The sequence below is a fragment of the Nilaparvata lugens genome, chromosome 1, assembly GCF_014356525.2.
Source record: "Nilaparvata lugens isolate BPH chromosome 1, ASM1435652v1, whole genome shotgun sequence".
Lineage (NCBI taxonomy): Eukaryota > Metazoa > Arthropoda > Insecta > Hemiptera > Delphacidae > Nilaparvata > Nilaparvata lugens.
Window position 1 is genome coordinate 91267623 of NC_052504.1, and position 18266 is coordinate 91285888.

General features: G+C 34.8%; 1 protein-coding gene across 2 annotated transcripts; it reads right to left on the minus strand.

The window, feature by feature from the left end:
* Window positions 1–1133: 1133 nt before the first annotated feature.
* Window positions 1134–5665, minus strand: LOC120348751 (dormancy-associated protein 2-like). Of its 2 annotated transcripts, none has more exons than XM_039419606.1 (3): window positions 5516–5665; window positions 2283–2433; window positions 1134–1322 (listed from the first exon to the last, which is right to left on the minus strand). In XM_039419606.1, the coding sequence occupies exons 1-3, from the start codon at window positions 5573–5575 to the stop codon at window positions 1213–1215; spliced, it is 321 nt and encodes a 106-aa protein (XP_039275540.1). In that variant the 5' UTR covers window positions 5576–5665; the 3' UTR covers window positions 1134–1212. The 2 variants fall into 2 exon arrangements, with proteins under 2 accessions (XP_039275540.1, XP_039275541.1); XM_039419607.1 differs by lacking the exon at window positions 5516–5665 and adding an exon at window positions 3921–4020.
* Window positions 5666–18266: the final 12601 nt, after the last annotated feature.

An 18266-nucleotide genomic window follows, 5' to 3' on the forward strand; every position in this document is an offset into this window, starting at 1 on the left:
AAATTTCTAGATATTTCTCGTGAGATAAGCTGATTGATTACCCAGCTGATCTCCTACACAGGCACACGCATCTTCTGTTATCGACAGACGACGAAATTAACATCTGTTTTTCCAAGGATGAATAATCCTTTCCATGTCTTTCTACGAGTTTTCCCAGGATGAGACCTAGTGCAATCGAATCTTTATATCATAAACCTACTATGTTCCAAATTTCGTGGAAATTGTTGGAGCCGTTTTCGAGATCCGTTGGACATACATAACCATAATATAATATCCATATACAGAAATTGCTCGCTTAATATAATAGGATACGAGTGATACTTAAAATACCTAGTAAAAATAGGTGCGTTCTATGATTTGGTATAATGATAGGTCAACGTTATCGATTGTCTGCCTTGCCACTGCCTTCTATAGAGGATAGTTGAAACTGGTATATCTGTGGTAATATTATCTGTTCATTCTTGTTCAAAATAGCCAATTATACTGCCATTATAAAGTGGAACTCACTATGGAAGACTTTCGAATGTCAAATCAGCTCAGGATCCTCCAAATGATTCCCAACTTGCTGAAAATTGAATTCCACAATAATTGCTAACTCTATGAACGCTCTTCGGTTGAGAATAATTGTATTCATTCATGAGCTCTAGGCTTGTGCGTGGGTGATGGAATGCGTGATGATGGAAGAGTAATACACCCAATTCATCTAGATAGCCATTAATGAAAATGGTTCTGAATCTCGCCTGTCAGTCGGTGAAGTGGAGCCCAAGCAGTCACCTTTCCTAAGAGCTTACCGAGAGCACGTCGCTTAAAAAGCAGAGCGATTAAGAGAGACTTTAATCGCTGGATCGGAATAACATGTTCGAAACACAATAAAATACACCCAATCATATTAACACCAATAACACTGATAATTTGAACAGAATTTGTTTGAAAATAGATGTTGTAAGTTGCTCTTTGAAAGTAGAGATAAAGTGTCCAGGTAATGCAAGTGATTGCATGAACTTCTCAAAGTATACATACTGTCAATCATTGTCTGATTGAGAAGAACTTCAAACTCTTCACAATCCGTCCTCGACCAGAGTGAACAAACTCCACGAATTCAAGACATCAATGGGGAATAAAACTTCATGTTCTTCAATTTCGAAATTTTATTCTTCTTTCAAGACAGTAACATGAATAAGCAGTCAACATTTAAGTTGTTGATATGTATTTTCACCACTTTTTACTTTTTCCTCCCCCTCCTCCTCCTCCACCACTTTTCTTGCCACCGCCTCCTTTACCACCTCCGCCACCGCCTCCTTTTCCGCCACCATATTTGCTATCTGTAACATCGAAAATTGCATATAAGACATGCTGCATCAAAGCATTCATTTTCAAATTGTAAAGATAGGTTTCCGTTATTAAGAATGTACTGTGAATTCTGGAATTCCATTATCCTTAGAAATATTGGGCAGACTGAAAGAATTTCAAGTAGAGCTCCAGAATACCTCTGAATCATATCATAGAAACATATATTATTTTTTCTAAAAGAATCATTCGTTACTGCATGATAATTACACCAAATATGCAATGAAATCTATATAAATAGAACTGAGGACATCTTCTACTACTAATATTGACCGAAGAACTAAATAGCAGAAGGAAATTTGAAGAATAAACTCACTTTTACCTCTCAATTTAATTTTCAAAGACACGAACGGTTTTGACTATTATGTCATTTGTCAGTATATGTAGTCTAATATCCGGCCTCACCAAGCTTGATCAACACATTTGAACATGGTCAAATCAGGTACATTTTACAACAAGTACCTACACAAGGAGCATATAATTTCCATGACAATAAAAACTTTCAATAATTCCAGTACACACTTTTAAATCGTACTCCAACATCCGTTTGTACAAAAAGTCTGTTAACTGTTAACTTTAAATCCCGATAAAATATCACAAGAACCAATCAGAGAAGCCTTTTTCTCAGAAACAAATCTCTCTGATTGGTTCTCGTGAAGTTTAACCATCATTAAAATTCAACAGGCTTTTGTGCAACCGAGCGTCAGTAAATTCTTCATAATACGATGAGTACTAGCATCAATTTCAACAGCTATTGATATTGTATATTGATAAATTTTCGTAGATTATTATAGTTGACCATTACCATTGATTGAAGTTCAAAAAGCAATTGAATTTGTAAAATGGATGTCTTCTCTTGTTATTCCAATCAATGATATCGTCAAGTATAAACTCCAATTTCCACAGATTACACTGGATTTATCAATAGAACTTACTTCCACCTCGTGTTTCTCTTATTACAGGAACTGATTCCACAGGATTCACATCTTCAAGTAATTCTTTAGTGCTCTCTAGAGCTTGTTGCTCATCAGGTTGTGATAGATCCAATTGATCATTCTCAAATGTGGGCTGACAGCTCACTAGTCCCTGGAACCAAAGAATAATTTCTATATCTAGGTGGAAATTGTGTGTTACGATTGTCATACAATGATAATATTGTCACAGCTTCAACTAACTCTTATTTGATAAATGTTTTTATCCGTAGAGAATATTGTAACATATTGAGTGACTACACATCCCCAAAATTATACCTTAAAGAAATTTGTAAACAGTTGAGTAAAAGAAACAAATTCGGCTACTTTGTAGACCGTCAACCTACCGATTCAGGAAATTATTTTTTCAAATCAACCTTTTACTATATACCTTTCATTCTGCCTAGATCACACAGCTTCGTCGCTGTCTATGCCTTCGCAAAACCGTGCGAATGTCAATATAACCTATAATTTCAAGATACGTTTTCATAGCCTCAAAGTTTATAATTATCCTTTTTAGTGTTATCCATGCCCCTCACAGGAGCAGGACATCACAATATTGAAATATTGTTCAGGTTATCATCAAAATATCGTTGCGGTGATGAAGCATGGATCAAACAGTAAAAAATCTGTCAATGTCAATTGTCACTGTCGATTAATGAATAATTTGAGGATGAACGATGAAATATTTTCCAACTTCTTACCATATTAATCATTGATAATTGAAATCATTATTCATTAAAACCAATTTTAGTTTCCTGTTACAGTCAATTCACAAAATATTAATTGATTGGAATGTGAGTTAACTATGTCGGGAACAATGTCAATTTGATGATATCCAGGTCTTAAAATTATTTATTAATTATTTATTTATTCATTTATTAGGTTAGCACAAACAATACAATGATCGGGAAAGAAAAAAACAGGTTATTGCCCAAAACTTCCTAATTTAGCACAAAATTTCCTAATTTAGTTTCAAATGACAAGAAATCTAACAATAATTTTCAACGTTTAATTTAGAATGTAAGGCTACTAGGCTAGCGAAATCTATTGGGAACTCGATTGAACTTCATAATCTGGATATTAATTATTGTTTAATTTACCTACGTTTATCCCTGTTTTTACTTTATCCCACTTGAGATATTAGTCAATAAAAATTGAAAAAGATTATCTTAGAATAAGTTAACAATAATGTTTTCATCTAGCCAGATATGGCTTCAATGAAAGCTATTTTTGAATAGCTTTATGCACCACTATTGATGCACCTTAGCTATTTTTGCACCATACTTTTGATCATGATCAAGTATTCATCTTGAAAATTTTCAAATTGGCCTAATCTGCTAGATTGAAAAATTATACAAAAAAGACCAATGAATTGAAGGGAGGTTTGAGGTACGATTTTCTCATGCAATCAGGAGGTGCTATAATATAGAGTTATGAATTGGTTATCAGGAACGAATTACTTTATAAAGCATCCAACAATTTAGAACTAGAAACATTCTGCACTTCCTCACTCAAGTCAAATTAGTAAAATCAGTTATTGAATATTGTAGAAATGATAATTTTCAAGAAGTGATAATTTTGTATTGTAAACAAACTCACCACAAATGATACAGCTACCATGAGCCACAAGAGCTTCATCCTTACACTCTTGACTATCATATTGAAATGATGAATTTAATTTGCTAAGCCTCCATTAAATAGGTACAGGTCAAATAGCTTAATGCACATGCATTTTTTCATTGGCACATTATTTTCACCTCTTGTCAACTGATAATATACAGCATGTCAACCTATAGAGATTTTCAGTTGATTTATATAAGCTATGATGTAATAGAGCTAGACTTATCAGTGCATAATGCGAGTGATATCATCAATTTGATAAAGTATAATTTATGTTCTCTTGTATTGACTCAATGATCTCTCCGGGTCTAAGAAATATGATCTAAACTTTAATAAGTGACTAGCCGTCAGGCTCGCTTCGCTCGCTATGTCCCGTCTACCAAGGGGGCTCCGCCCTCTGGACCCTCGACTGGATCGTCAAAAATGATATCAGCAGGCTCGCTTCGCCTGCCTGCATTTTTCATGCTTAAAAGTTTATAATTATCCTTTTTAGTGTTATCCATGCCCCTCACAGGAGCAGGACATCACAATATTGAAATATTGTTCAGGTTATCATCAAAATATCGTTGCGGTGATGAAGCATGGATCAAACAGTAAAAAATCTGTCAATGTCAATTGTCACTGTCGATTAATGAATAATTTGAGGATGAACGATGAAATATTTTCCAACTTCTTACCATATTAATCATTGATAATTGAAATCATTATTCATTAAAACCAATTTTAGTTTCCTGTTACAGTCAATTCACAAAATATTAATTGATTGGAATGTGAGTTAACTATGTCGGGAACAATGTCAATTTGATGATATCCAGGTCTTAAAATTATTTATTAATTATTTATTTATTCATTTATTAGGTTAGCACAAACAATACAATGATCGGGAAAGAAAAAACAGGTTATTGCCCAAAACTTCCTAATTTAGCACAAAATTTCCTAATTTAGTTTCAAATGACAAAAAAATCTAACAATAATTTTCAACCGTTTAATTTAGAATGTAAGGCTACTAGGCTAGCGAAATCTATTGGGAACTCGATTGAACTTCATAATCTGGATATTAATTATTGTTTAATTTACCTACGTTCATCCCTGTTTTCACTTTATCCCACTTGAGATATTAGTCAATAAAATGGAAAAGATTATCTTAGAATAAGTTAACAATAATGTTTTCATCTAGCCAGATATGGCTTCAATGAAAGCTATTTTTGAATAGCTTTATGCACCACTATTGATGCACCTTAGCTATTTTTGCACCATACTTTTGATCATGATCAAGTATTCATCTTGAAAATTTTCAAATTGGCCTAATCTGCTAGATTGAAAAATTATACAAAAAAGACCAATGAATTGAAGGGAGGTTTGAGGTACGATTTTCTCATGCAATCAGGAGGTGCTATAATATAGAGTTATGAATTGGTTATCAGGAACGAATTACTTTATAAAGCATCCAACAATTTAGAACTAGAAACATTCTGCACTTCCTCACTCAAGTCAAATTAGTAAAATCAGTTATTGAATATTGTAGAAATTATAATTTTCAAGAAGTGATAATATTTTCTTGTAAACAAACTCACCACAAATGATACAGCTACCATGAGCCACAATAGCTCCATCCTTACACTCTTGACAATCATATTGAAATGATGAATCAAATTTGCTAAGCCTCCATTAAATAGGTACAGGTCACAATAGCTTAATGCACATGCATTTTTTCATTGGCACATTAATTTTCACCTCTTGTCAACTGATAATATACAGCATGTCAACCTTTAGAGATTTTCAGTTGATTTATATAAGCTATGATGTAATAGAGCTAGACTTATCAGTGCATAATGCGAGTGATATCATCAATTTGATAAAGTATAATTTATGTTCTCTTGTATTGACTCAATGATCTCTCCGGGTCTAAGAAATATGATCTAAACTTTAATAAGTGACTAGCCGTCAGGCTCGCTTCGCTCGCTATGTCCGTCTACAAAGGGGGCTCCGCCCTCTGGACCCTCGACTGGATCGTCCAAAAATGATATCAGCAGGCTCGCTTCGCCTGCCTGCATTTTTCATGCTTAAAAACGGTGATTTTGGGCGTATATTTGATGAAATATTAAAGTTACCTCATCACAAAATTTTTAGATCCTAGCTAAACCTCTGTACCAACTTTGAACATTTTCTGTCTATTACTTGATGAAAGAACTGAGAAAACGCAAAAAAAATAATTTTGGGCGTATCTTTGGCGTTATTTCAAATCCCTTCTAACACAACATAATTACACCTAGCTGAGCTTCTGTACTAAATTTGAACAATTTCTGCTCATTTGTTCTTGATAAATCTGAGAAAAAGCCAAAAAACGCTGGAAAAACGCTAATTTTGGGCGTATCTTTGACGTTATTGCAAATTCCCTCTAACACAACATAATTACACCCCAGTTGAGCTTCTGTACTAAATTTGAACAATTTCTGTTTATTTTTTCGTGATAAATCTGAGAAAAAGCAAAAAAAAAAAACGCTGGAAAAACGCTAATTTGCCATTGCAAATTCCTTCTAACACAACATTATTACACCCTAGGTGAGCTCCTGAACTAAATTTGAACATTTTCTGTTCATTTGTTCTCGATAAAGCTGAGAAAACGCTAAAAAACGCTGTAAAAACGCAGATTTTGGGCGTATCTTTGGAAAGTTTTCCAAATCCGTTCTTAGTGCGCCTCTAAAGGGCCAACTGAACATACCTACCAAATTTGAACGTTTTTGGTCCGGTAGATTTTTAGGTCTACGAGTGAGTGAGTGAGTGAGGCAGTGAGTCAGTCAGTGAGTGTCATTTCGCTTTTATATATATAGATCAACTTATTTCTCCAAATATTCGGTTTGATGATTCAATTGATGAAAATTACATTTATTGATTTGAAGTGATTTGAACTAATCATTGTACTGTACTTTTTTGCATAAATTACTTAAAGTACCTTAAAGTACCTTACTTAAAGTAGCAATCATTTTAGTTTATTTTTTATTTTGATTTTGAATTTATGATTGCTCTCCAATTTGATGGGTTTTAAAGTATCGCATTTTTTCATGTCAGAGTGGAAATTTGCAATAGGGAATGGTAAACCGATATCGGTTTGGTACACCTTATCCCGCCAATAATTGAGGAACTTGACGAACTGAAATTTCGACAAACTGAGACCCTCCCAAACAGCTAACTCATGATTAACTGAAATCCTTGAAGAAGTGAATGTCAACTCTCAGAGCTATCAGAAAGTATCGTTTACAGCAACAGATAACAGATAACAATAATTTGTCAATTATAATTCAATAATTCAGCGGACAATATTTTTACTTTCCTTGCCCTATTACCATAGGTAAGGAAAGTATTACTTTCCGAAAAAAATTAAGTTACCCTAATTTCCAAATTTCTATATGTTTCAAGGTCACCTGAGTCCAAAAAAGTGGTTATTGGTCTGTATGTGTGTGTGTGTGTGTGTGTGTGTGTGTGTGTGTTGTGTGTGGTGTGTGTGGTGTGTGTGTGTGTGTGTGGTGTGTGTGTGTGTATGAGTGTAAGTGCGTCTGTGTGCACGATATCTCATCTCCCAAATAACGGAATGGCTTAAAATTTGGAACTTGAGGTCCTTACGATATAAGGATCCGACACGAACAATTTCGATCAAATGCGATTCAAGATGGCGGCTAAAATGGCGAAAATGTTGTAAAAACAGGGCTTTTCGCGATTTTCTCGGAAACGGCTCTAACGATTTTGATAAAATTCATAACTAAAATAGTAATTATTGATAAGCTCTATCATATTCCACGAGTCCCATATCTGTAAAAATTTCAGGAGCTACGCCTCATCTATGCAAAGTTTGATTTTAGATTCTCAATTATCAGGATTCAGATACAATTTAAACAAAAAAATTCAAGTGAAATAGATTGGACATGAAAATTTCTACAAGTAATGATCAGTAACATTTCCACCTGAATTTGAAAATAAGCTCGAAATTAGAGAAAATGTTATTATTCAATAGCAAACTGTTGGCAACTGTTGATTCTATTAAATCATTTACTATGAAGAGATAACAGACCTCGTGTGTCTCCAGCGTTATTGTCCTGTCACCAGCTGGCTCAGATCTTTGTATAGTAGACTTGAGATGCGCGTGAACACTAGCCTTAGTTGATCAATTTGGAAATTGATAGCTTGAGTCGGTAACTCAATACTTATAATCATCTTTTCAATAAAAATTGGGACAACAACTGATAACCTGATCTTTTAATAATCTACGCTCCACTCAAATCATACTTGTTCCAAAACTTCCTTTCTACTCATCATTCATTTAACAATAAAAAAATCATATCAATGATCAGTAAAGGACGAAAAACTCAGCCCAATGATGCTGCACTAGTCTTAACACTCTCAAATTTTCATCTTGTTCTCAGTACGCCCTTATCCTGTCTCAAATCTTTGGATTTCTCTAAATTCTACTCACGCATACACGTGTGGGCGCTCAATTCGAGCAGTCAGACACACATACACACTCACACACCGACTGATATCACACGTATTCCCAAGACAGCCCATAGCTGGTGTCTCACAGGTTGGTCTTAGTTCATATTCAGTTTATTTTACATACACACTTCTTATTTAGTACTACTACACCGTCATACAGACTGATATCACATGCACAAGACAAATCATAGCTGTGTCTCTCACTGGTTTGTCTCAGTATATAGTAAGTACATATTCTACATAATATACATTTTTTATTTACAATGAATATACCGTCATACAGAGCATAGAGAGAAGGAGACCGACTCGAGCATTGCGTGGGACGTTGTTAACGGTAACCCATAGAGCTGTAAAATATATAGATAGAGTAACCCGTCCGTCCTTTGTGTCTTGTGTCCGTCAACTAACAGAAATTGCTCCTTTTTCAGTACGGCCACCAACACAATCCTCCTCAATCTACTCCTCCAAGACAGTGATGATGAGAAGGTGGAGACAGTTCACTCTCTTCCATGGTGATGGAAGAATTGTATTACTATGCTCTCTCCAGTCTTCTCTCTCCTTTCCTCATCGAGCGTACTCATTCTTCATCTCGTGCTCCTCTAAAAATCTCTCTCTTCAATTGTTTTTCGTTACTTCTCTTTTCATCAGTTGTTTCCTTCAAACACTCTTCTCCTTTCCTCGTCAAGCGTATCTACTCTCATTCTTCATCTCGTGCTTCTCTGAGAATCTCTCTCCTGAATTGTTTTTCGGTACTTCTCTCTTCATCAGTTGTTTTCTTCACACACTCTTCTCCTTCCCTCGTCAAGCGTATCTACACTCATTTTGCAGCTCGTGTTCCTCTGAGAATCTCTCTCTTGAATTGTTTTTCGGTACTTCTCTCTTCATCAGTTGTTTTCTTCACACACTCTTCTCCTTCCCTCGTCAAGCGTATCTACACTCATTTTGCAGCTCGTGTTCCTCTGAGAATCTCTCTCTTGAATTGTTTTTCGGTACTTCTCTCTTCATCAGTTGTTTTCTTCACACACTCTTCTCCTTTCCTTGTCAAGCGTATTTACTCTCATTCTTCATCTCGTGCTTCTCTGAGAATCTCTCTCTTTGAATGGGTTTTCGGTACATTTCTCTTCATCAGTTGTTTTCTTCACACACTCTTCTCCTTTCTTCGTCAAGCGTATTTACTCTCATTCTTCATCTCGTGCTCTTCTGAGAATCTCTCTCTTGAATTGTTTTTCGGTACTTCTCTCTTCATCAGTTGTTTCCTTCACACACTCTTCTCCTTTCTTCGTCAAGCGTATTTACTCTCATTCTTCATCTCGTGCTCTTCTGAGAATCTCTCTCCTGAATTGTTTTTCGGTACTTCTCTCTTCATCAGTTGTTTTCTTCACACACTCTTCTCCTTTCCTCGTCAAGCGTATTTACACTCATTCTTCATCTCGTGCTCCTCTGAGAATCTCTCTCTTGAATTGTTTCTCGGTACTTCGTTCTTCATCACTTGTTCGATCCACACACTCTTTTCCTTGTCTCCCAGTCTTGAATCATTTTTCAGTATTTCTCTTCAACACTTGTTCCTTTCATACATTCTTCCACTTGTCTCTCTGTCACCTCCAACGTCACTTCTCTATCAAATTTCCTTTCTTCGTCATTTGTTCCTGCATACGCGTATTCTTCACCTTGTTATATCTATCCGGATTCATTTTTGGTGTCTCTTCTGGCTCTATATAGTGTCACTTCCTCTTTATTATCTTCCTCTTTATTTGTCCTCACAAACGCTCCACTTCTGAGGACTAGAATTCTTCTTGAACGCTCTTTTAGACTCTACTTTTCTGTTTTCTTTCTTCTCTTTGACATGCTGCCTTACACATTACTCATCAAGTCTTTTTCTTGGATCTCTCTCTATTTTCCACCTCTCCTTTTTTCATGATCTTTCTCTGAACATTATTGATATCCTGTCTTCTTCCTTGGATGAACTTTTAACTCTTTTCAGCTCTTTTATCGAATCTATATGACCATCTCTCTATCCTCTGTTTGATATCTCTATTAAACTATCTAAAAAATTAAATCATGAATCTATGTTATGTCCATATTATTTTTTTTCCTTTCCCTGCCCTATTACCATAGGTAGGAAAGTATTGCTTTCCGAAAAAATTAAGGTACCCAAATTCTAAATTTCTATACGTTTCAAGGTCCCCTGAGTCCAAGAAGTGGTTTTTTGGATTAATAAACTACTTTCATTTGCAATACCTGTTATATTGTATTTTATGTTGTTTATGTGTAATGAGCAATGGGTCTGCCCTGATCTAGCACTTGAAACAAATTATTTATCAATCAAACAGACTGTACTCCATCATCCCTATACTCATTCATTTCGTTTTCTCCTTTCTTCAACCTCAGCATTTGTCTCTTCTTCGGCCCATCCCATCTTCAACACCACAGTTTTAAGAAATGAGAAAGAATAGTATATCTAATACTGTTGTTTTGGGGTCTCTGTCATTTCCCCCCCTTTCATCAGTTCCCAGTACACATTCTCTCATTGTCTTTCTCCTTCTATCTGGCTTATCAATATATTTCCTTGGCCGTCCTCTTCCTCTATATCGTCAAATTTCTTGATAATTATAACCATCATCCTCTATAGTTCCTCAGTTCATCCTCTTCAAAACAGTATGACTCTTTCTTTCATCATTGTATAATTGTTCTCGTAACCTGCATCAATAAAACAGGATCAAATGGAACAGAATTACTGGAATTGTGAAGCTAGACATTCAGGCAGGTAGATACGACAATAAAGCAATATTATCATCACAAAATATCAAACAATTCAGCGAATTGACGCCAATTATCAAAAAAATTGTGCGTGGGTTATGAAGCTCAGAGTATGTCACCCACGTTATTTCCAACATAGGAGAATGTAAATTGTTTATCAAGCTCATATCCAGTAGCCCTGAACCCCTGATGGATACAATATAGTGAGGTCCACGTTATACTGGCAGTAGTTGCTATCCTTGTCTATCATTTGACAAAGCAGATAGCGCTATCCTCCCTAGCCCCGCAACGTTGCCAGATCGTTTTTCAACAATGTGAAATATAATTAAATAACAAGATATTAAATCTCAATTATTAAATTTATTACTCAATCATTGATTTTTTTTCTTGATGAATGAAAAATAATTGATAATTTCAAGCAAGAATGAATATTTAATATTACATCAGAGATAATCAGTACATCAGTTGATATATTGGTATTAGCTATCCTCTAGAGAAGGCAGTGACAATGCAGAAAATCGGCAAAGCAGTTCTCGTATTGTCTTTTTTTAGTCCAGTTCTCATATCTCTCTCCACTGATATTATAATGTGGCAATATATGTCTCTATATATCTGTAATTGGGATTTATCATAGAGAAACTATAGAGTAAGTAGATATCCCATGGTATAGGGAATTTATGTCGCAAATTTTACTGTTATCTCAAGCCGATTATTGTCGATTTTTACTGTTTTGTTGGGGTGATAGTGTATGAACGGCACAATTTGAGAGACTACCAGCGTCACACAGCTGCATAGGAAAGAACTACGTGAACTATCGGCTTGAGATAACAGTAAAAGTTGCGACATAAACGCCCTATACCATGGGATATCTACTTATGCTATCGTTTCTCTATGGCTTTATTACTACGGAATCTATAATTTCTGTTTCTGGGTTAGTCTCAAAACATCGATTTACCCGTGCGTTACTCGTTACTGCAAAAACCAATTGATAATAATTATTATTCTCAGTGTGGGAGGTAGTGGGTGTGTGAGTGAGTGAGTGAGTGATTGAGTGGGTGAAAGAGTAAGCAGGTGAGTGAGTGAGTGAGTGAGTTGATGAGTAAAGGATTCAATGAGTGTGTGAGTGAGTGAGTTGAAGAGTTAGTGTGTGAATGAGTAAGTAAGTGAGTAAAAGTGGGGTGAGTTATAGAGGAGTGCGTGAAAGAGTGAATGAGTCCAAATGAGTGAGAACATATCCGATGTACGGTGGACATATTGGTGAGTGACATGTTCTACATGTCAGCATGTACATGTCAGACATGCGCATGCGCATATTTCCCACCTACAGCATGAGTATCTATTGGGGGTGGTTAGATGGGGGAGGCGGGTTGTGATGACAGGGTAAGGGGGTTGAATGATGGTGCTAGCAAATGACGAGAGTGAAGTTCAGAAATAGAAGTCGACATTTTAGTCGTGATTGAACTGAGGATAAATTAGCATTAGTTGCCAGTTTGAGTCGTACGTGGCTTTAGAGCCGTAGATGCGCTTTCCAAGTCTGTTTGTAGAAGAATCGCTTCAGTTCTGAGAGAATCCAGGTGGCTGTGAACAGACAGATCGGCGAATCCTACTCTGATCATTGGAAATTAGTTTTGAGAATACAGAACGATCTTTGTTTCAAAATTGCTTCAACAGAACGAGCAAGATTATTTATTTATTTCATCGAGAATCACAAATCATAGTTATAAAATATATAATATGATTGGAGAAGACAACAGGCATAGCCAAAACTGTCTTCTCCTAATTTTTACAATAAGTTTCGAAAAGAATGAGGTTGAGACTTCACCTTTCACTTCAAAAAGTCCAATTTCACTTCAAAGCTAATGACAAAACTAAAAATTTCAAATTTGATTTTAAAACTGATTGAAAAGGAAACTATTTCACTAAAATCTCTACAAATGAAAATTTTTGAGTATTTTGCAAAATTTGAGCCAGAAAAGAAACACAACTTCACTACGGTATTTAGACATCATATTAATTAATTCCAATTGTATTTAATATTTTGTATTAATATTATTTCAAATTTTATACTCGATTAAGGTTGTTTGCACAGTGTAGTTGAATGGAATCTCAATTTAAACTGGATCTAATAAATATTAGTTTCGCTTTTTATAATGTGATAAGTCTGATTAAATCACCCGCTGATTCAATCATATGTTTAAGCTTCCACTGTGCAGCGGCCTCTAATTTCACTCTTGTATTAAAATGCTGAATTTTAGTTTTCATACTACTTTAATATAAAAGTATTGTTGCTTCAAATATATTGTAATTTTAATAGAGATAGTATAGAGTATCTTCTTCTTCTATATAATAAGAGAGAGTAGGGTTGTGTTCGTTTGTTCGCATCAAACATGTAACTTGTGGATTGCATACCGAAAACGGGAATGATTTAGATCTCCAAATTTTGCACATGGATTCTAAAAAATCAATCTCGTGCACCTGGAAGCCCAAATTTTAATTATCCTTCTAGAGTTTTCAGAATATTATGTTTAAATTTCATAATGATACATTCGATTCATTAAAAAATCACCAAATCATATGGTCGAAATTAAAAAAGGAACATCTGTTTCTAATTGCTTTCTACCTGAAAAACATAGTTTAGAAAACTTCGTTTTCCTGATGTTTACGCCTCCGTGGCATGGATGGATTATTAATTTCCAGCTAGAACAATTTTTGAGACAAAATAATGCTAAATAAACGTCTACAGTTTCATCAATGTGTCGGCATATGAAGACGCATGCAGTTAATATGTTTTCAATGAAGGTGTTGTTATTTACATAAGAAATTATATTCTTCCATTTTTATTTAATTAAAATTTCAAAATTATTCGAGCCCTGATAGAATGACTGACTCACTGTACTAGGCCTATTTTGAATTCTTCTAGATTCAGACGTCAAGTTTTAAGAAAGGCCCTTGCGAAGCACGGTTACCTGCTAGTAGTATAAAACACTGCATGAGTCCTGTCTAATAATGCACAAAGTTTTGGATTCTAATATTCTATCATGAACAATTACAAATCATCAAAATAACGAGAAATTAGACAATCTGCTCATATTGACATGATTCCTTGAAAACTTCTTTTTCGATATCCTGTCTGTGATCAAGTTTCTCATTCAATACTGAAAAGTGAACAAATCTTATTATGTGAAATATGATACGAAGATGGAACCTCGTTTTTTTTAATTTAAATTGATTTTGACGAATATTGTCAACATCAACGTCTTATTCTTTCAATTATGGGGAGAATACTACAACATGTTCCCTCCCATACGATCAAATTTTTAGAATATGAACCAATTCAATAGCCATTCAATTTCTAACCAGAACATGTCCTCTTTGAGAAATATTGACTATCAAAACTTGGGAAACGAACAGTTTTGGGGTAATCCTGTTTACCTCTCACTCTCTCTCTCTCTCTCTCTCTCGTTAGAGGTTAGTGGGGTGGATATTTTAATATTCTTCCCAAAGAATGGACATGATATTTCCAAAGCTCCGCCAATTTATGTAGAGCATAACAATATGATTATTATCTATATTATTATATTACAAATTGCTTTTTCATATCATATACAGTTCAATAGTTATTTCTAGTCTATATTATGTAAATTCATCTATAATTTGCTGTATTGTAAGCTACTATAGACGTGAAAGCCAGATATATGTAATCTACATGAATAAGTACTCAATCAATCATTGTAATCAATCACTCTTATATATTGCAATAATTGTTTCACTATTACTCATTCTAATATCATCCATCTTATCCATTCATCTGATTTCTAAGATTCAAATCACATATTCACAACCCGGTGGTGTGGAAGGGAGGATATTATTTTATATCCTTCTTAAAGAATCGACAATCATTTGTTGAAACACCCCGCTATGAGTTACATTACAATTTTATATTATCGTTATTCTAATTGCATTTAATCTCTCTCATTGATTAATTATCTATACTTTGTAAAATTCTTTGAATAATTAGCATTACGGTCATTTAGTAAAATTAGTGTATAAGCAGTAAATATTGTAACATCATAAATAAGAAATCTGAACTAATCTATTGTTCCTCTCATAGTTGATTTTTATAAGTATTTGTGAATGAACGAGTGAATGAATGAACAAATAAACATTCACTGATTCATTCTACTGATGAAATTATTCGACGCAATATCACCATGAAGCAATTACCTAAATGTCGAACATATCTGCTGATTATTTGAAGTTGCAGTCCAGGTCAATTGGGCCAACACTCATCTCACCAAGAACAGGCTCTTAAGTGCTCTACAGGGAGATCATTTAATGATGTATGCACTGTGTCTGTTCATGTGTACAAGCATGTATGTACTGGCTAGGCACTGTGCAGTATTACGATTTGAATATTAAGGGCACCATATGATATAGACGTATAGCAGATAGTTTGGAATGCTCAATGTTGTTTTCCATCACGAAGCTTATTATTAAATCACTTTTGCTATTAGAAAAAACGACTAGCAGTCAGAATTTTTACAAAAAATGTAAAATGATTTAATCACTCATTTGACACGAGATCTTTCGGCAGGACCACCATCTTCTCGGTTGACAACGTGGTGGCGGACCGCCGAAGATCGCGTTGTCACTGTGAGTGATTATTCCTTTTTTGTTTAAAAATATCTGATAGCAGAAAGTTTTTTCTAATAGCAGAAAGTGAGTTGGAATGGATATAGAACTGAACCTAGAATGCAGGATATTATACATAGTAGAAGGGACAGATCATAGATGCATTACTGATTCAATTTATTCAGACGTACACGAAATTAATGTTTTTATTACCAGACAAAGAACATTTTTCTGTATGTGGAACTTCAGTATAGTAACTTACGTCACATGGACGGGAAGGGGACTTTTGCAGGCGAGAATGATGTTTCTAGTCGAGGCGTTAGCCGAGACAGAGTTTCGTTCGAGCACTGTGCAGTATTATGATATTGAATATTCAGGGACCATATGATATATACGTATAGCAGATAGTTGGATTTGTATTGGATAGTTTGTTCTGCAAAGACATTCACGTCCAAGTAAGGTACACTATTTTTTGTCATAATAAATAAAGAAGAATGATTGAGAATTAGAAAACATACCGTTTGTGCTGAAGCTACATTACAATTTTAATTATCGTTATTCTAATTGCATTTAATCTCTATTCTCATTGATTATTATCTATACTTTGTAAAATTCGTTGAATAATTAGCATTACCGTCATTTAATGTAAATTAGTGTATAAGCCAGTAAATTGTAACTTACCATAAATAAAAAAATCCAATCTAATCTATTTGTTCCTCTCAATAGTTGATTTCATTATAATGTATTTATGAATGAACGAATAAATGAATGAACAAAATAAGCATTCACTGATTCATTCTACCGATGAATTATTCGACGCAGTATCACCATGAAGCAATTACCTAAATGTCGAACATATCTGCTGATTATTTGAAGTTGCAGTCCAGGTCAATTGGGCCAACACTCATCTCACCAAGAACAGGCTCTTAAGGTGCTCTCCAGGGAGCAAATGATGTATGTCTGTGCATGTTCATGTGGTACAAGCATGTATGTACGGCTAGGCACTGTGCAGTATATAATATTGAATATTAAGGGCACCATATGATATATACGTATAGCAGATAGTTTGGAATGCTTCAATGTTGTTTTCCATCACGAACTGCTTATTATTAAATCACTTTTGCTTTTAGAAAAAACGACTAGCAGTCAGATATTTTACAATAAATGATTACCACTCACTGTGACAACGAGATCTTTCGGCAGGTCCGCCATCTTCTTGGTTGACAACCTGGTTGGCGGACCTGCCAAAAGATCTCGTTGTCACAGTGAATGATCAATTCATTTATTGTAAAATATCTGATAGCAGAAAGTTTTTTCTAATAGCAGAAAGTGAGTTGGAATGGTATATAGAACTGAACTTGAAATGCAGGATATTACATAGTAGAAGGACAGATCATAGATGCATACTGATTCAATTTATTCAGACGTACACGAAATTAATGTTTACTTTCCTGCCCTATTACCATAGGTAAGGAAAGTATTGCTTTCCAAAAAAATGTAAGGTACCAATTTCACGTTTTCTATACGTTTCAAGGTCCCCTGAGTCCAAAAAACATGATTTTTGGATGTTGGTCTGTGTGTGTGTGTGTGTGTGTGTGTGTGTGTGTGTGGTGTGTGTGTGTGTGTGTGTGTGTGTGTGTGTGTGGTCTGTGAACACGATAATTCTATTCCTAATTAACCGATTGTTTGAAATTTTTTAACTTAGGTCTTATAACATGAGGATCCGACAATAAGTAATTCAATAAAATTCAATTCAAAATGGCGGATAATTGCTAAAAAACCAAGTTTTTCACGGTTTTCTCGAAAACGTCTCAACGATTTTCTTCAACTTTATACCCTAGATAGATATTTATAAGCCTTATCAACTGACATGAGTCTCATTCTGGGAAATTGCAGGAGCTCTGTAATATCTTCAGAAAAATGGATTTTGTTAAATTTCTATCACGATTTTCTAAAAAATGACTGGACAGATGTTTTTCAAATTTATACTCTGTATATTTATCTATCAGCTCTATAAAACTGGCATGAGTCTCCTTCTTGAGAAACTAACAGGGGGTCCACCCCATCCTTGATAAATTGACTTTGTGCCTCCTTCTCGTGCGTGAGGTAAGTAGGTAGAGCAGTTTATTCAAAAGAATACATATTCGATATTTTATTTGTAGAACAGCGTTTTGACGATTTTAAAAAATCCTCAGATTTCACAATAAATTATTGACACAAAGGAAAATGTACACTGAAAAACAATATAGCCTATATACAATAGTATGATCGTAGTTTTTAATATTAGCCGCCAATGGGCATTATGTTATTCCCTATAGATTATTAAGAATGAGGCTTGCAGTTCAATGAGCAAGGAACGTTGTGTGAGTTACCACACCAGATTTTTCTAAAAGCGAAAGTGAGTTGGAATGGTATATAGAACTGAACTTAAAATGCAATATGTTACAT